The sequence below is a fragment of the Arabidopsis thaliana genome (genome assembly GCF_000001735.4).
Source record: "Arabidopsis thaliana chromosome 1 sequence".
Taxonomy (NCBI): Eukaryota; Viridiplantae; Streptophyta; class Magnoliopsida; order Brassicales; family Brassicaceae; genus Arabidopsis; species Arabidopsis thaliana.
The window spans coordinates 11,370,106-11,390,057 of NC_003070.9; the positions used below are offsets into that span (position 1 = coordinate 11,370,106).

At 32.6% G+C, this 19,952-nt stretch overlaps 4 protein-coding genes and 1 non-coding gene across 7 annotated transcripts; 2 read left to right on the forward strand and 3 right to left on the reverse strand.

Moving 5' to 3' along the window:
• Positions 1 to 479: 479 nt before the first annotated feature.
• Positions 480 to 2,092, reverse strand: AT1G31750 (proline-rich family protein). Its single transcript, NM_102909.3, has 2 exons — positions 1,686 to 2,092; positions 480 to 993 (listed from the first exon to the last, which is right to left on the reverse strand). Exons 1-2 carry the CDS (start codon positions 1,924 to 1,926, stop codon positions 704 to 706), a joined length of 531 nt encoding a protein of 176 aa, NP_564381.1. The 5' UTR covers positions 1,927 to 2,092; the 3' UTR covers positions 480 to 703.
• Positions 2,093 to 2,288: 196 nt separating this feature from the next.
• Positions 2,289 to 4,196, reverse strand: AT1G31760 (SWIB/MDM2 domain superfamily protein). The gene is made up of 2 exons (NM_102910.4): positions 3,097 to 4,196; positions 2,289 to 2,622 (listed from the first exon to the last, which is right to left on the reverse strand). Exons 1-2 carry the CDS (start codon positions 3,307 to 3,309, stop codon positions 2,497 to 2,499), a joined length of 339 nt encoding a protein of 112 aa, NP_564382.1. The 5' UTR covers positions 3,310 to 4,196; the 3' UTR covers positions 2,289 to 2,496.
• On the forward strand, positions 3,639 to 4,507 carry AT1G09105. Of its 2 annotated transcripts, NR_143468.1 has the most exons (2): positions 3,639 to 3,821; positions 4,228 to 4,494. It is a non-coding gene; the product is annotated as an uncharacterized misc_RNA (transcript). The 2 variants fall into 2 exon arrangements; NR_143469.1 differs by lacking the exon at positions 3,639 to 3,821 and having other exon boundaries at positions 4,055 to 4,507.
• A 147-nt stretch (positions 4,508 to 4,654) lies between these two features.
• On the reverse strand, positions 4,655 to 7,780 carry ABCG14 (ATP-binding cassette 14). The gene is made up of 5 exons (NM_102911.3): positions 7,378 to 7,780; positions 6,414 to 7,203; positions 6,174 to 6,329; positions 5,891 to 6,078; positions 4,655 to 5,797 (listed from the first exon to the last, which is right to left on the reverse strand). The coding sequence occupies exons 1-5, from the start codon at positions 7,537 to 7,539 to the stop codon at positions 5,147 to 5,149; spliced, it is 1,947 nt and encodes a 648-aa protein (NP_564383.1). The 5' UTR covers positions 7,540 to 7,780; the 3' UTR covers positions 4,655 to 5,146.
• AT1G31772 (Defensin-like (DEFL) family protein) lies at positions 7,774 to 9,629 on the forward strand (the record flags this gene model as incomplete). Of its 2 annotated transcripts, NM_001332979.1 has the most annotated exons (3): positions 7,774 to 7,852; positions 8,487 to 8,586; positions 9,101 to 9,309. In NM_001332979.1, the coding sequence occupies 3 exons, from the start codon at positions 7,829 to 7,831 to the stop codon at positions 9,307 to 9,309; spliced, it is 333 nt and encodes a 110-aa protein (NP_001322915.1). The 2 variants fall into 2 exon arrangements, with proteins under 2 accessions (NP_001322915.1, NP_001031123.1); NM_001036046.2 differs by lacking the exons at positions 7,774 to 7,852; positions 8,487 to 8,586 and adding an exon at positions 8,835 to 8,894 and having other exon boundaries at positions 9,067 to 9,629.
• Between the last annotated feature and the right edge of the window lie 10,323 nt (positions 9,630 to 19,952).

A 19,952-nucleotide genomic window follows, 5' to 3' on the forward strand; every position in this document is an offset into this window, starting at 1 on the left:
AAAAAAAAAAAAAATCAGCTTATTATCCCTATTATTGTGGGTTTATTTATCCATTTAGTTTTTCACTTAGAAAAAATCTTAGCTGACTTGGTAAACACAAAAAAAAAAAACAGATTTTGAAAATAATCTTTTAATAGATTTTCTTTCTTACAAATTCCAAATGATATTGTTCATTGGAATTATACACCTATATTAATCTCGATGGAGAACTCGATTACAACAATTTTGTTGTTGGAGATCCCGTATATCTTTCCCAAAAATTATTTTTGAAAATTTAAACAGATTTCTCTAAATCCATATTATTCTCAATATTCCAAAAAACAAAAAAAAAACAACCCGTAGATCTCTCCCAAACAAACAAATTCTTGAAAATTCACATAAACTTTTAATTATCTAAATCCATATTATTCTCAACGTTTTTTCCCCCAAAAAAAACAAACAAAAAGAAACACTCCACATAAAAAGTTATTAAACTGATTCACCAATACATGCATATATACAAAACTTTCCCAAAAAAAAAAGAAGAAAAAAAAATGATCATCAACGTTAATCAGTAAGAAAAATATTTCAACCATATTAAATACTCTTCATAGATACATATAGCTATATATACATCATATAAAACAAATTATACATCCACATTTTTATATTAAGCTTAATGTTAAATTGTTACGATAATATATGTAGAGAGGATGCTAATGGATCATTTCCACTTCTTTCGTCCGAACATGCCTTTGCCTCGTTTCCCTCCGAACATGCCATGCTTGCTTCTTTTGCCTCCGAACATACCGTGCTTGCCACGCTTGTACTTCCCTCCACCAAACATACTATGCTTTCCTCGCTTGTACTTTCCTCCTCCGAAAAACCCTCTTTTGTATTTTCCGTGGCCGTGGTGCCCGTAGCCTCCGTGATGACCCGCATGGTGACCTCCCATTGCAGCCGCTGCCGCTGTTGCCGCTCCTGCTATCAATCCCCCAACTCCTCCTCCAAACCCTGTTATATTCACATGAGGAGAGCATTCAATCAAAGGTTACTTGGCATGTGAACCTATCAAACCAAATTGGGCTTATAAAACTAGACCAACATTATTTATAATCCATATTAAAACATTGTAGCATTATTTATAATCCATACTAAACTGAACCAAAGCCATGTTGACAAAAAAAAAACACTGAACAAAAGCCACATTCTTCTATGTTTCTAAATTAAACAAAACAAAAAAACATTTTTAACTGAACAAAAAGCCACATATATTATATCATAAAAAGAATTTAATCAATTATTCATCAAGACATTAATTATTTTACTATTGGTTTCTTTTTGGTTGATATAACCCGCAAGAAACTTTCTTTAAATTCTTGTTCGAATTTGAAAAACTTAGAAAATCAAAGCATAAATCATTTATTATCATTTTCGTTAAAACCAAGCTTTACTTTTTGGAATTGCACATCGCATAACGCAAGATTTGGTTAAAGAACCTATTTTGGCTTTTGAATGAACCAAGATTAACTATATGCATCCCTTTAAAGAAACATTTTGTCTTCTCATAATATTTTTGAGAACTATACTATATAAAACACCACTCAAAACAAACACCAATCGGACTAATTTGTTAATAGCAAGGGCGTTTAACTAAGACTAAGAGACATAACCACATAAGACAACATTTTTGATTAAATAATAACCTGGACGAGGACCGGATGGTCCGGGATACCCGGCGGGAGGATAAGCACCGGGTGGAGGTGGGTAAGCGGCCGGTGGATAGCCGTGAGGTGGTGGAGGATAACCTTGCGGAGGGTAACCTCCCGGTGGAGGATAAGCTCCCTGCGGTGGAGGAGGATAAGCTCCTGGCGGATACCCATGGCCGTGATGATTATGATGTGAGAAGAATCTTTTGTCTTGTTCGTGGTGGTCGTCTTTACCCATCTTTAATTAAAATCAAGAACTTGAGAGATAATAAGATGATATGAATAGAGAGAGATACAAGATATGGAAAAATGAACTATATACTATGTTATGTTTAGACACATACATGTGTGCGATATTTGGTTATGTGTAGCGAAAAAGGCTCTTAGCTATTGATTTAAACCGAAATGGACGCGTTGATGCTTGCTCGTTTTAACAACGCATTCTTATTCCTCTTCTGATCATGACACGTTTCTTCTCCATCAGAGGATAAAATAATTGTGACCATTCATATGCATTAAACAATAATAACGAAATCGTTGCTCACACGACACATTAGACTATTAGAGCAGAAAGCCATCAAAGATTAGAGAGAGGAGTAATTTCACAAAATCAAACAATATTAAGATAAAATGGTCAAACTACATAATATTCTCCGGTAGATGGATCAAAAGAGAGTTATTGTTTTGGTTTGTTAACATACCAAAGTTCAAACGGGTTTAGAGTTTCATATACAACCCGAAATGAACCACAAAAGCCAAACCATTTCTTCTTAGATAGATACAACTACGTTAGATAAACATCACCAAATCAGACGGATTTAGGGAAATGTGGTGAGAGGAGCTTCATGATCTCTGTGATTCCGACTTTGTCTTTGCCATCGAAAATCGTCTTCAACTTATCATCGCAGTGAATCTCCTTCTTGTTCGCCGGATTCTACAATGAGGCAAGAAATGAATCACTCAAACAGAAACTATGAATAATCCAGAAAACAGAGAAGTTTATGGTCTACATTAGCTGCTTGTTGTTTACATTGAACAACCAATTCAACATATAGACATCATCTGTGTGTATTACATTAAATAGACTAATTCCAAAACTCAAAGAACACTACAATTCCAAGTTCTCTAAGATAATGACCAACACAACAATCCAAGTAATCTTCACAACCAAACCCACAAGATGCTTCATGTATATAGTCAAAACCAAACAATCCATTCTCAACCACAAGATAACATGCATTTTACTCAAGATCCATGTTCTACATAACAATCAAATCATCCGCCACTAAAATGCTTAATCGATTTAGTTTACATGCAACAATTCCTTCTCTAAAGCAACCAAATCCCTAAGTTCATAAACAGATCTACGCAAAGTAAAAACCTTAGAAAGCTCCAAAATCAAACAAACCTGGAGATTGTGAAGCTTCACATACTCCCAAACTTTCTTCAGAGCGGAACCACGAGTGAGTTCCCTTTCTCCGGCGAAGCTAGCTAGCTGCTGTGACACCGGACGAGTCTTGAATATCCCTTTTCCTTCTCCGGCTACAGTAACGGCCTCAACAGTCGCCGCCTTCGACATCAGTGTCCTGAACCCTCCCAAAACCCTAGAAATTCCCGCCATTTTTTATTTCCGAAAAGAGAAACAAACAACGACTAGAGAAGAAGCTAAAACCCTAACAACAGTCAAATAGAGAAAAATTCGGCGAGAGAGACAAGAAAGACTCTTAAAAGAAGATCGCTAAACTCATTTTGGGCCTTTCATAAACTATGGGCCTATTTGGGCTTCATAAAAAACGAAATATTTAGGATGTTTTATCGAAATTAAAGGTAAATGTAAGAGCTAATGTGCAATTTAAGAAGATAGCTAAAATTCAGTTTGGGCCTATTTGGGCTTCAGAAAAAAGAGAAATAATTAGGATGTTTATCGAAAATAAAGGTAAAATGTAAGGGTTAATATGCAATTTAAAATGAACTTTTAGTCTTCGGTGACAAACGGCACCGTTTAATAGTTTGATGCCGGTCGCTATTCGTACATGGCGGATGCTCCGTCGCAACATCGCCGTAGAGAGTCTTCTTCGCCGCTGCGTCACCGTCAACTTGGATGAGACATATTCTTAAAAGGAGAACGATGTGGTGAGTGGAAACCCTAATCGATATCAGTGGTTGTTAAATGTATTAGTTGATTTTAGTTGTCTTAGTCTACTAGAGATTTTTAGTTCTTGTCTCTGAGTGGTGAATGACAAGGTTTTTCACAAACTTGGTTAATATCTATGACTTAAGAGATGACATGTTTGCTCATCTTCTCTGGTTAGTTTATCTTATCTTTGTTAAGATAAAGATGCTTATGGTCATTTAGTAGACTAAAAACGGCAACTTGTGTAGTTATTATATGTGGTATAAAGGGGGAAAGAGCATGATTAGATCATATGATGATCTCTCTTGCTTTCGTATGTATATCACTCACTAGAAAGGATGATGTATTTAGGTCTGAGAAAGCAACACAAGTTAGTGAATGACGTTTCAAGTTTTTACTTGGAAGGGTTAGAAGATGGTTCTTCTAGGTGATGATAATGACACTTGACAAAGTAGAGAGTGACATGGATTTCTCTTCTTGCATCAGCTTCCACTTGACTAAAGTGAATCACGTTTTAATGTGTAAGCATATCTTGTGGGCCTTTCTCATCCAATGATTTGTTTTTTGCTCCTCTATGTTGTTTTGCAGACACTGTAGCTTCCCCACTTCTTCTTTTTGGTTTTAAATTATTGTGTAGCTAGTAACGATGTGAAGTATAACAACAGCCATTTAAAGTTTCAATTATTCGACTCGTATTTATCATGAAAGCGAAAGCACATTATTCCTGTAGCTATTGTTGACATAAATTCTGCAGTTGAAAAAAGTCTATATGTGTGGTAAAGAAAACTTCAAAGTACCAGTAAAGTTACTTGAGATGATAAGGAGAGCCATGGTCAGGTGTGTTTGCTTATGTCCTGTCGTTGTTAGTCTTATTATCCGCAAGTTGTTTAATTATCTGATACATACATTTCATTGATTTTCACCAGTTGATATGCACTTGCAGGTGACTAGTAATGTGTAGAGATAGAGTAGACCTTTTCTTTTTAAGGAACCCCACAAAAGATACAACAATCATTTCCATGGAAGAGTGGACCGAAAGTTTAGTCACTGTTTTTGCAAATGGGAATTAGTATATACTTGGTTTCCCTTCTTATCTCATACATTATCTCACTGTTTTATTCTCAAACTTAGGAGTACTATCATCATCTAGCCTAAAATAAAAAGAAAGTCGTCGGATATATATCTCGGATACGTAAGTAAAATCGACCAAAATTCGACGACTTTTATCTTTTCTAATACTACTATTATTCCTTGGTTGCAGTGGGGAAAATTTTCTTTGGAGCTTCTTGGAGTTACTTAGTTGTTGTTACCTTCGGCTGCACGTTTACCGCAACTTCACCCGATGCAGTGCCATGTAAGCCATGAGCCGATAACCCACCAACATCACTCCCATAACAAACACGTCTATCCAGAGATTGTTCAATCCCATTGACTTGATTGCTGGGAAGTCTCCAACTCTGCACCAGACTCCTTTTGAACACTCATAGTAGTCGTCATCAGTGTATTGAATACCCAAAAGCAGCTTGTAGCAGTAGTAGCTGTAGCTTAGGTACTTGAGCCATACGATGAAGGGAGGAATTTGTTGCACGTAGTATCCTCCGGCTATGAGAAAAACGAGTGTAGTAACAGATGCTAACGTTGTGGCTTGCTTGATGTTCATAAGCAGAGCACCGAAGGCTAAGCCAAGACCTTGAGCAACAAGGACAGAATAGAGAACAACCAGTAGCGAGAGGATAAACGTTGTTGGGTCAGGTTTAAGTCCACCCATCCAGTAAATTATGAACACAAAAGCAGTTGGAAGGGCAAGTTCCAAGGGCAGGTCCCCAACGTTTCTAGCCATGAAATAGGAGGAAAGACGGTACATTCCGGAAGACCGTTCCTTGATTAGCATTCTTTTCTCTTGTGGAAATGTGAAAACCGCGTTGTATAGCGGGTAGAAGCCCCAAAAGACCGAGAAGAAGAAGAGCAAAGCAGTCTGCATTCAGAATAAATGTAGAATGATGGTTAGAATTAGAATACTGATGTCTGAATAAAATGTGTGTTAGCATCTAGAAGAAGAGAGCCTTACTCTATCTTGGATGTGAGATTTTGGAGTATGCCACCATAAAAGGCCACCAAGAAAAGCAACACTGATGACTTGGAAAATCCTGAGCTTGTTGAAAGATTCGAATCTCCTCTCTCTGACTCCTCTTTGGAGCAATACAGTGAACTGGTACCACCAAGTTGTGCACCATTGTTCTGACTTGAGGTTTTTGGCTGCTCCATTTAAAGAACAGATAACATCAGATTATTAGTGGTGTAAAAGAGCAGAAGCAGAATATAACAAAACTACTTCAAAAAGTGAAAATTACCAGCAGCTTTGGTGTATTCATAGCTGTGGGATTCCGCATTGCATAGTTCAGCTTTCAGTTTAGTAGAAATGTTCTTCTCATAAGCTGAAACCAGGGTTTCTTTTACTGTCTTCTGTTCTTGTTCCGAGGTCTCCTTCTGAGTATCAGGTGGGATTCCTGAGGTTTGCCAAGTTTTCATGAATTAGAAAGGAGTTTGGTTTTTCCTCATCTTCTAGAAGCTTAAAGAGAAAGGTAGCTTACCGTTGGCGAGGTCAAGTAAGAGGTCAGCTGGGTTAACTGTCAAGGAAGTGGAGAATCCTAGAGAACTGAAATATTCCACAGCAGAAGAGGCAGCGCCATAGTAGATGGGACTTCCTTCAGATAGCAAAACCACCTTGTCAAACATATGGTAGATGCGGCTTGATGGCTGATGAATGGTTGTGACGACTGTTCTTCCTCCAGAAGCCAACCGTTTGATTGTGGTCACAATGCGATGAGCAGTGGTTGAATCAAGACCTGAAGTGGGTTCATCAAGAAGGAGCAAGCTAGGATTGATCAGCATTTCTTGACCAATGCTAACCCTTTTTTTCTCACCTCCTGATATTCCTCTGAAGAGTGGTCCTCCTATCATGCTGTTTGTACACCGATTCAATCCGAGTTCAGCAATAACTCTGTCCACATGCTCTGCTTTCTCGTCTCTCGTCAAGCTGCTTGGTAGCCGTAGAAGTGCGGTAAAGAAGAGAGTCTCCCAAACCGTGAGGTGAGGGTACAGGACATCATCCTGAGCAACAAATCCTGTTCTGCGCTTGATGCAGCCAGAGAAAGGCTGACCGTTGTACATGACTTTACCTGAGAAAGTTTTGGAGAGACGGCCCCCGAGAGCTGATAGAAGAGTGGTTTTGCCACTGCCTGATGGACCTAACATGGCTAGAAACTCTCCGGGACAAACCATTCCCGTTATCCCATTCAAAATCGTCTTCTCTTTGCTTTTCCATGATCCCATACACTGACTTGTCTGCTCTATCTTAACCTTGTACACAACCTCCTCAAACTGTACAACCACAAAGAAACCGAATGGAAAACATCGTTAGAATGATGTCATGTCTTGTAATCAACTACCAAGCTATTTGAAGAAGAGAAAGAAATACTTCTGATGAGATTTGTTGCAGGTACAACTCAAAAGCTCAGCAGAAAATAAAACAAGAAGTGATCAAGACACACACACCTTGAGAGTTATGGGATACATAGACATCTGGAGACCAGGTTGTGAAGTAATCGTAGGGAAGGCTAGTACAGACTTGCTCTGCGTGTCTGACATATCTGGCAAACCTTGAACCATGACTCCACCATCTTCTTCAGGCCTTGGTGCTATGCAGTTCTGAGGCATGATGACTCCTGAACCAGTTTCTGTACTCGTCCTTGTATTTGTTAACTGTTGCAGCCGTTGTGATGCTTTTATGGAAAGCTCTTAATGGTCCTAATGGTAAGAAAGCTTAAAAAGCAAGTGGCTTTGGTAACTTTCTTCTTGATCTCCCTCAAAGGGAAACCATGTGAGCACATGAATATATAGTAGTATGGAAAACACCCTCTCACACACACTTAGAATTACTCCTCTGTGTTGTAAGAACAGAAAAAGGAAGAGAGAGAGACATACAAAAAAAAAGGCTTTCTTTACTATGTTGGCCGATCAATCGTCTATGGTGGGTTCCCACTTTCTCTATCTCTCACTTTCCTTTTGGTTAATTTATTCTAAAGCTAACTCCTTTACCAAATATTTATACCTATCTCTTCCTTTGTTCCAATTATCAGAATCTTACCTCTAATTCCAAATAGTTTTAAGGCCATGAATGGATGCTGTTTTTAAATTCAGTTTTTGATTTGGTTATTAATTAGTTTTTGACTATTAGATTTTAGTTATAGACTTTGTTGTTAGATTTTTGTTTTAAAAACCCCCAAAAACGGTTTTTGGTTTTTGATAAAAGAAAAATAACGTAAATGGAGTAAACACTAGATTCCCTAAATTATAGGAGAATTGAAAATCTAAAATCGTGAACTGTAGATTACAACAAATAAAGTTTTCCTAAATAAACCAAAATTTAAAAATCTTGATTGGTATGAAAATGAGTTTTTAAAAATACAAAGACCAAAAACTCTTTCAAAATCTACAAAACATTCAAGGTCTTAAATAATGCACCCTCTTGAAGTCTTGACTCCTTTGGATTCTAATAGTTTTGAACTGTCGCTTTACTTACACAAAGTTGTTTCTATTTGAAAATTCATCAGCTGTGGTTGTCAGGTTCTCTCGAAGCTCTTAACCGTTTGATGTGATTGCAGATTACCAGAGTGACATGGTCGTTAGCAACTTACCAAGATCTTAAAAAAGGTGCTTCAAGCATAAGTATTAGATGCCTACACGCTTCAACTATTCGACTTGGTAACTTCTTGAACTTGTTTCTTTCACACAAGATGATTTACATTTGGGCCTTTTACATTTACATAAAACAAAAAGTGGAAATGAAAAGGAAGAGACTTTGCGGCTTTTGCATTATACATGACCAATAATTATGCTCTCCACCATTTCAGAACTCTAAACCGCCTCTATCACACCCGATCCAAGTGGGAAGATCCTCTAAATCTTCAAAAGACTAAAATATCTTATATATCTTTAGATGTATATCTCACATGGCCTCTCATATCATTTGCTATATTTTCTGCATTATCAAGCTTTCATGTGCTCATGTTGTCTGCATGTGAAACACTTTTGTTTCGTCAAGAAATCGTTTATGCCTTAAAAAAAATAGCACACCATATAAATAGTAGATAGATCTGGTGTTGTGGTCGTAGATACTCTTCCTTTCGCTATCCATATGCAAAAACTCAAAATTGTTGCACATCACAACGACATTCTTTTTAGTGTCTCATGTCTTTCGGTTCGTCATATCGTGTAGGAGTTCATATCACACATGAAAAAGTTGCAGCATGCCCGCGACAAAACCAAAGGTTATATTCTTGTGATAGCCTGAGAATCTTATACCACTATTCTTGTCTAACCACCAGAGATTTATTGTATATATGCGATTGCTCGGATTTTGAAAACATAATATGTCTTATCCGGCTACTACTAAATCTAGATTTTGTAGAGGTTAAGTTAGTTTGATAGAGAATTTCTTTAATGTCTGGTTAAAATGTATGGATAGAGACATGCATATAGAATGATCAGGCTTAACCTCTAGTGAATTCTCCATCATCCAAATAAAAAAGACAAAGTATCTTCGCACGTTGTTCAATTGTTGTTATTTGAACCAAAGGGGATACATTTTTAGACAGAAGTTGACACTCTAGGCATCTTTTCCAACGTCACATTACTATAGCAATTCTATGTGTTCTTTTTTTCTTTACTTTAAAAAAAATTGTTTACAAAATATTCTAAGCTCTTTGGTGCATTTAATTTCTAGATCCGGAGGTAGTCTTTCGTAAACAGGGGATGAACCCGGATCGGTGGATCCAAGAAGACAAGTCTAGATCCAGTAAATCCTTTGTATAGTTGTAACTAAGGAATGCATAATATTTTTTTCCTATGGTCCAAGTCTCCAAGAGAAACATTTCAGAAGTTAGTTTTTGTCATCGAATTGGAACAAATACAAATAATTTTAGTTATGTAAGATATTATTAGGTAACCTGTTATTCTCTCATTCTTAGAATTAATATTTCAACGATAAAACTAATTAATATGTTAAGAAATATATTCGGACTTGAAAAGAAGAGTAAGATTTATTATATTTTATTTTCGTTAATATGATGAAACAAGAGACAGTTTCGTTATATGTGGAAACGTTGTATGGTCGGAAATAGCCGGTGAGCATAAGATAACCAATTTGAGTAATGAAGAGCGAACCAGGCTAGGTCTTTGTATATGTCAGGTAAATGATCGCTTAAAACACATAAGTTAACCAAAAGGCCTCCCGTTCCTCCACCTGATTTTCAAACTTGAAACTTGCGATCGAGCACAAAAGGAGTCCCAACTTAAAAGTTATACCCTTAGCCACTACTATCATATGAACACATAATTTAATAATCAACTGTGAAGTATTATTTATAGTGACAACTGTATATAAAATAGATACAGATATACTATATATCACATAGGTGATAAATATGCACATGAAATTTTTATATCATTCTTTCTATTTTTGTTATTACAATCTTTTTCAAACTTTAATTTTGCAGTTAAATAATCAAATGAGGATATATAATTATATATTGCTTACTAGTTGTTATCAATATTACCACAACTCTATTAAGAAAGATTTATTAATTACTTTTGTTTTTATCTGATTTTATAAATTAGGAAGAAAAAAGGAAAAAAATAAATAAAAATTGAGACAGCGCGCGAGTTATATAAGTTGGGTTGGCGACTTTGATGGTTTTTTACACATGGACTTCAAATACTCTTACAACAACTGGTATTTAATTATTTATGATTTTCATTGCACAATTTCGGCGAAGCAATGTAGAGGTCATATGTGGATTAAAAGAAGGATCTGATTCTTGCAAATATTACCTTCTTGGCCATTGAATGCAAGAGCCAACACAGAGAACAATAGGGGCATGTGGAGCTATATTATAAGTTTTCTTATTACTAATTGTAGAAAATGAGAATAAAACACATTCCTTCTTGGTTCTTTTATTAGTTTATTCTCTTGTTATTTTAAAAATGTATTCTAATATTCTCCATGTGCATTATTTTTCTCTTGACCTTTTTTAATTTTATCTATAGAAAGAGACTAGTTCAAAATATTAATAGTGAAAACTTTCTAAATTTTCTAATTTTTGTTTTGCTTCAGCAAATCATTTAAAATGGATAACATGATAATCTTTTGTTCACGACTAGTTTCTAGAGGTTCGTTGCATGGTTATTTGAGTTGGGGGTGTTCATGAGTTAACGTCGGATTCGCATAGCAATAACATTACATGTATAGACGAATTTACGCATAATAATTGTTATTTTTACCGTAATGTGTTTGCTTTGGTTCGTGTGGTTCTTCCTTGAGAGAGCTCATGGTTATTTTAAAGAATAGCTCACGGACGAAACTGGTATTTGTTTTGTTTTTGTTCAATGCCATTGACGGATTTGATTTTTTGGGTTATCAGTGAAAGGCTTCCATTCATTTTAGTCTTCTATGAATTAATCATCACTGTTTGACAATGTAAGGTTTTTTCTTTGAGGTGTCATCATTTAGATATGTTTCAAAATCGTTTTATTACTTCATTTATTTTGAAAGCGTCATTGTTTTTGTCGTCGATGTCAGTGGTCTATTTGATTTTGCTTCCATGTTTTAAATCTTCTTTTTGCCATATAATGGATATATCTCGTATAACATCGAAAACTTTTCATTTTTTATATGAAATATCTATATTTTAGAAAGAGATAAAAGAACACGGCTCTAATTAGCTAGCCTTGGACGAGCTTGAAGTTTTTTTGTTTTGTTTTTTTAGTGTGACCATCATACCTTGGAAGATGCGTTGGTAAATTTGCATGTTAATTAGTTTGTATATTATGCATATGGTATCATATTCTACGGTTATTTCGTTATATTTATCCACTGTGAACAAATAGACATTTATACAAATGTTCATCTTTTGCATAATATATTATAAAAAGTTACATTCATTTTGATACCTCTCGTTCTCCAAGTTATTCCAACTACATTATTTGTTGAGTTAATTACTTTTTCTGCAATTTTATTTCCCAATCTATTATAATTATAAGTTTATATCACTTTTATTTTGCATATTTTATGCTATTCCGTATTGTCTTATCAGCTGAGGTTAGCAGTCAATTTTTTAAATTACTTTTTCTTGGTTAGGGCTATAATACTAAGGCCAAAGCTTTATGCAGAATAAACTGTTGGAAGATTAATTCATACTGTACTACTTGTTTTGTTTCGAGATGTCGCGTTGCGTTTACGAGCATTGCGAATGTTTTTTTCTTATCCCATATTCCATTAGCAAATTTTGTCCATATTAAATTATAATATCTTGGAAGATTGGGAATTAAGATGATTTGGAAAGAAGATTTACTTATGGCCGGTGTAAAATGATAGTTCGAATACGATCCTCCTCATCTTGATTCCCTCGCGTGGAAAGTTCTCCAATAAAAAATTCGGATTCTTTGATTTCTTATGTAATTCAAATATATGTAATGTCATTCTTTGAGTTATATAACCCACTAGCATGAATCGGAATATAAGACTATATATTATTTGAATACTAAAGATGCCAGAATTTTTCTGTTTTTTCAAATATGAAAGCAACTAAGAATTTAATGTTCAAATGGCCTAAAATTTGTAATATCATGTTTGATCTAGCAGAACTTTAAAAAAAAGAAACAAATTGCGTGAGTTAATGGGTTGTTGATGCATATATGACTAAATAAATTATGTACGACATCAGAATTTGTAACTTTGGATGTTTAACTGTAACATTAAAATTATACATTCGTTGTTAAAAAGAAAGAAAAAGAAGAAGAAGAAGACGTTAAGATGTTAAAAATAGGGTTCAAAACCAATCATAGTTGTGAGGACTCTTGGTTTAAATGGTTAAACGGATTAACCTTTGAGATCTTAAAACTTAATTAATCATGCATGTTTCATTATATTGTGATATTTTTATAAAGTTAAGTATGCAATTACTTCCAATCATAACAGATTGATCGGTTTAGTTTAAATATTGTTCTATTGTTACACCCTCAATCTGTTCATCCCCTTTCACGGTCCAAGTACTAAACCCTAGAATCGTTTGCACAATATGTAAGTTTGAATCAAATACATATATATATAGATATATATATGTACCTCTTTCGTTTAAGAAAATCTTAGTGAAAGAGACTTATCCTTTCACTTTCAACTTCATTCGTTTTACCCTTTAACCAAAAATTAAAAAATGATATTTCCCCCTACCCACGAATCCTCAAAAACGAGATACCATTGATATATAAAAATCCCATTTACCAGGACTTAATTCATTATTTTAGTATATAGCATATTCGTGTGTACATATATCTGACTCTATTACAGACCTATTCACCTTGTTATTCAACCAAAAAAGAAAGAAAGAATGATTCACCTTGTTTCATTATATTATAAATATATACACACGAACGGCTAATTCATGATTCTAAGTTCCATACATATTTTTTTTGAGTTTGATATTAAACGCTTTATACGTTGATTTAAGTTACAGATAATATAAAGAAAAGGGCATCTAATTATCTTCAAAGAATATTAAATACGCAGTACTTACATAGATTTTATTACATATTAACATTTTTTATATAATAGATAGTATAAAATAATGTGTACTATTTCAGATCTTCGCATAGCATTTGATCTTTTTAGTGTGGACTCCAAGTGGAGCTAGACAGTCTTTGCCTTTTTTCTTTCTCTTCTTTTCAAATTTTGTTCTGATTTTTAATTGTATAAGATATTGTTTTTACTAATTAAAATAATTTCTTTGGTAGAAATCTTTGGTGCGCATCCTCTCCGATGGCACCTCTTTTTGCCACCAACTTGCTTATATTATATTAAGAATATAATAATTTTATATATCATATACATTATTTTGTTATAGAATTATATGTATGAATATTTTAATGCATGTATAAATAGTAGAGTATTTTACAAGTATGAGAATCTATTTCATTGGTCTACCCGTAATTAATTTTAGAGTCAATATATAGAAGTATAAAATTATTGAATTAGGGAGAATTAACGGTAGTAATAAGAATTTGATTAGCCGCACACGCATGAGTTTACCACATTTGGAAACAAAGAAATAATATCTTATAATTCACAATGACTGTTTTCTTCTATCATTTTCAAGAACATTGATCGTAAAATTCATAATACCATATCTTCAAGAAAACATCTAAAGAGGTTTCACAACTTGATGATTAGATGGATTAGTTGAATTTCCTACAATGTTTTCTCAAGTCGTATTGTAATTGTATTTTATATTTTATTTTTGCTAAAATTATTCTAAATTTGCTCTTCTGTGATATTTCTTTTTCATTTTATATGATATTAACATTTATAACAAAAAAAAAATTGATTATTAATTATAAAACAGTAATTAACTAATTAAGTAATGTAAAATGATGATAGTCGTCGATATATGTCGTAGTGGTGGAGAAAATGTCATTTAGTGAGTTTGAATATTAGTTCAGAATTTGACACGTGTTGCGCACTCTGACACTCCAGTGGGGGGTACTTGTTCTCATGTCAGGTCCTGATTACGTTCAAATTAATTAATTAATAATTGATTTAAGAACTTAATATTGTTCAAACAAGGGGTAGATGTGACCCAGCCACTAATTCAAATTTGATTCTACTAAAACTTGTTTATCTAATTACTATAAAAAGCAAAAGCAAGTATTAAGTACGTAATTTCTCCACTTAATCTAATTCTGATATTTTCAAAAAAAATTCCTGTTCTAGTCCATTGCAGTATTGCACCGCAACATTTATAGTTGAAAACGGTAGATTATACACACGTATAGTCAATAATCACAGTGAACAAGGTTATAAGAAATATTGTTAGTCTTAATATTTAATATTGTATCTATGAAACATTCAAGCTTTGCCATTATTAAGGTTGTCTCAGAGTAAATAAAAGAGATTATTTCGATTTTATCATTTTTCATCAAAATGTTTTTGAAAAATGTCATTTCAACTAGAATTTTAAGGATTTGTCATTTTAATACTTAAAAATATACGTATTTATGTTTTTTCAGTTGTAAAAATACATACTTTATACTAAATACTAAAACCTTAAAAACAGATGGAATCGAGTAAATCCAAACATAACGAGTAAAATACATGTTTCTGTTTGTTACCAAATAGGAGGAAAACTTTAATCATATTTTTATAGTCTGAAAAAAATATATATAAACTATTCAAAAAATAGTAAATTCATTTAAAAAATATTAAATCCGTAATTAATTCTAAAAAATATATATTATATTTTCTTGCTTTAAAAAAACGAAAGAACTAAAGGAAAAATGTGTGATTACAATTATCCAGTTTCGCTAGGTTTTAAGGTTTTAGTAAGGAATCTCATCAACCATTCAATTCATACAATCAATATTACTCATTGAAGACATAACTCATCAAGCTTAAACATCCATATTTTCAGGCATCTATATCATATGATCTACACAAACAATTTCAAACACATATACGACTAGCTCCCAAGGTGTTTGATCTAAATTTTCAAATAATCACAAATCGATTTACTAGATAGAGTATTTAGAATACTATAAATGTGACAAACAATTAGTCGCAACAAGTCATATAATAAAAAATACTACAAAATTTAGGTAAGAAGACGGCTCAAGACTTGTCACCACAGTTGCAAAACGGGATCATGTATTGGCTTAATCCAAATTCTTAATATGAAATTGTCTCCCACAATTACTAAGTCGTTTCATTAAACGAGTAACAAATCCGTGAATTTTTCGGAAAACTCAACAACTTTTGAGCTGAATGCCTAAATCTATAGTGCATCACCATCTGCATCTACTCAATCTACTGTATCCACTATATAGTTTTACTTAATGTTTTTGGTATAATTTTTCATTTAGGTCATTTTAATCGAAGTTGTGAATTTGTGATATAAGTTAGGAAATGTTTTTTTAGTATTAGTTTACTATATAAAGAGAGGATGTGAAATGAAATGGAAAGAAAAAAACAAACACACACACGCGTGGAAAGTGGGAGTAACGTTGGGATGCAATCTTCGATGTTAGCTAAGAAAGCACTCAAAATGAGATCAGAAATTTTCTCACTCTCACCAATCATTGTCTCTTCTATCTTTTTTATAACTCAACTTTATTTATATTATCTTCTTCATTTCACATCATCTTTTTGTATACTGGTTTTCCCAACTGTAAATAATTGTATCATGATGAATATTAAGAAGTTTTACTTGACTGTTACAAATTTACCTTTACTTGTGAAAGATGCTATAGAAGAATACTGTTCACATGGAAGTAATTAACTATGCTGTTAGGGACTACTGGTATGATAATATAATCTTATACACTATGTTACTCTTTTCTTATTGTTGATTTTTTTGTTCATTTGATAGGTCAATGAGAGGAGACGACACTGAGGTAGTTTAATTGAGATGAATAACCAACTCTAATTTGTAAGCAGATATTAATTCAACAAGAAAGAGGTAGAGAAACTTTCATCTTTAAAGAACATTGGTATTATATTTATACAAATGTAGTTATTGCCGATTAAATTTGAAATGTAAAATCCATCAACTTTTCTATTACACGTTTATACTTTAAAACCAGCTATATTATTATTAACTTTTGAATGATAGCAAAAAAGAAGAAGTAGAAATACGTTTTCAAAACATGAACACGTGAAAATAATATATCATTCATCGCCAATGATTCAAATAGTTGACTGTCTCGAATTTTACGAAACAAATTTGGCTAGAATTAATGATACTACATAGGAAAAAAGTACATACGCCAAAATAACATGACATGATGTGTGTATACGTATACATACGAAAGACAAGATGTGAAGAAAGTGATAAAAGAAGATCTTTCAAAGTAATGTTTGTCTCTTCTCATTTGATTTTCTGGCCCCTCATCCCCTTAACCCCTAACCAATAATTTAAATTAAATAATTATATTAGTTGTCTTATATATAAAGACCCAAGTAAATCAGTCTAAATAATTGTACTTGATCTTTATTTTTTCACTTTATTTATAAAAATAAACAGAGAACGGAATATTATGTATGAATATATACATGTATATATATTAATATATACGTATAATTTTTATTGACGTTAAATATATTATGTACACTACTTATAGACAATCTGTTTGGTATGCATAATATGTTTGGTAACCTCATCGATTACTAAACTCGTTAAAACACTCTCATCTAAATATTTATATGTTTACATGAAAAATCGAACTAAGTGATGAATAAATAAAAGTGTCAATTGGTATTTTTCAAGGTAATTTAGCTCATCCGTTAACAATTATTTGCAGGCATGTTTTAATTAGTATTTTGCTAAACTGTTACTATTAATAGATTTTGCGATGAATTTTAACATTTTAACGTGGATGTGATCATTGTTACGTAAGTGTTTTCTTTTGTAACGACCGTACGTATGTTTTAGTGATAATTAACATCCAAATCCATAGGTGCCTATCATCTAGACATCTATATAGAATTTAGTGTATAGCAAATCATATTATCTACATTAATTCAACCCCATAGGTATATCATCGTAGTGAGCTAGAATATGATATGAATGGAAGTTAAAGCACGCATTCCTATTTACTATGTTTATTATCATGTGTCACCTATCTTGTTCATACTTTATAGCCTTACGACTTTGAAGCGTCGAGATAATTACAAAATATTCCAAGTTTCTATATTTTCATTTACTTTATATCATTGTTTTAAGAGAGTTAATTACAAATTGAACAATGATCCAACCCACCAATCCTAACAGAGAAGATAACCCTTAGACTAAAACTATTTTGGAGAAAATAAAAATAAAGTTTAGGATTGATTTCATAAGTAGACTAGTTTTAATTAATTACAAAAAGTGGAATTAAAATTCTGTAAAGATATTAAATTAAATTTGAATAAATTAACAAACAATAATATAAAATACTTTCGAATATCAACCTGAATCAGTTTACAAATGATCAAACTTCGTAATATGTCTATATAAAATCTAATGTAAATATAGAGTCTCATTAATATCATAAATAAGAAATTGTATAAACTTTCAGAAATATAACTAAATAAAATGGTTGGTATTTCGTATAATCATTGATACTATGGCTGCAAATCAGCAAATGTGAAATTTGTGACTGCAAACAAAAGTTGATTATATATTGGACGTGATGACTTTTAAAAAATTATGTATTACCTAAAACTCTGTTCCTCATTACTCTCATATTCTATTAAACCTACTCAACTGATTTTTTTATTAATATCCAAAGAAATCAACAACTCATATAAACCAACTATACCAGATTCGTATTCATCGTGACATTGTAAAACAGCTTTTGTTTTTGTTTTTGTTTTGTGGGAAAGGTATATGAAATTAATCTACCGGACAAAGCGTGAGAGACCGATCAATGTGTCTTTGTTTGTCCTTTTTTTCACTAGCAACCCATTGTTGGAAAATCAATCGCACGTGATTGTTCCTTTACTATCATGCTACACCAAAAAGTTACATTTATTTTTCAAGGATTTGATATGTTTATTTGTCAAACAGAAAAACTCATGCTATCATTCTACTCAGGACACGCAAAATATGATTTATACGTCCACCAAAACCTGGACTTAAAGAGTATATATTATGGAGTGTGGACACTTCTTTGTGAATTTGATCAAGAGTAACTCAAAATAAATATGACCAAATGAGTTAATCAGAAAATTAATCAAGATTTTGAGTTTTCATGTTTTCTGTATATTTTAATTAGTGTGGCTATATGTGATCAATGTTGGATTGTTTCCTTATTTCTACTTTTCCATTTTTTGTAAGAATTCATAATACAATTTTCTTGTGCTAAGCATCTTTATACTCAATTTTTTTTTTATAAATATACTCTCGAATAAAGAAGATTACGTTCATGTTTATGGTCAAATCACTAGTATACCTTTTGGTTCTTTTGCTGATTTTATTCGATTTTTTTTAGTTAAATATTTTATTTCCACTCTTTGTGTCAAGGGTATCTGTATATTTTAATATATAATTTGTTGAGTTTTTCTTAGTTAATAGATTTAACCTTTCAAAAACATATATAGCCAGCCCAATTTTTTTAATTTTTCTTTTTTCACATACATCGTATTTCTGAAAGTCCTAAACTTATGTTCTTTTGACGTAATTTGTTCTTAAAAAAATAGAATATTTGATTTAGTTAATGCATCCGATTTCAGACAAACCTATTTAAAACAAAAACAACCTAAAGTCCCATAACATTCAATACTCATGGTGCACAATAGAATCGAATATAATTCCACGAATAGAAAAACGGCGGGTAGTTAATACTAGCTACTATAGTAAAAAGTCATTACTACAAAAATATGTGTTCAATGATTTAGTTACCCAAACAATTCTTTTTGTGAGTGGAGGAAAGTATTGATACAATTTTTGATATCATTGTGAGGTTGACCATCTTAACATATCATATCATTGTGGAAGTGCTATACACACACACATATACTAATAATTAATATATATGAAAAGTATATATGTTCGGTTTTCGACTAGGATTTACAAGTAAAACTTATCACTTCAATTTATAGATATCTGTTTTTTTTGTTTAATCTTATGGTAACAAGAAGATCTCAAGAAAATTTTTGAAACTTGTTGTCGCCCGTAAGAAATTGAATTTTTATCACATAAGACCTAGCTAACCATAATTAAAAGTGTGCAATAGGAAATTTTGAATTTTGTTTCCCCAACTCCCTTTTTAACCACTAAATTACTGTGAGTTGATTGTTTTCCTTTTCCTATTGTTGATTCTATTGAACTATATTTAGCTTCCAACTAGACAAACCAAGTTACCCCTAATAAAGATATAGGGTTAAACCCAAAATAAAGATATATATGATAATCATAAAAAAAAAAAAGATATATATGATGGTATTAATAAAAAGTCATCAGCATGCAAAACCTTAGTCATATAGTTTCAAATCAGATTACACATTTTTAACAAATCCTTTGTAGTAAATGCTGTATATATTT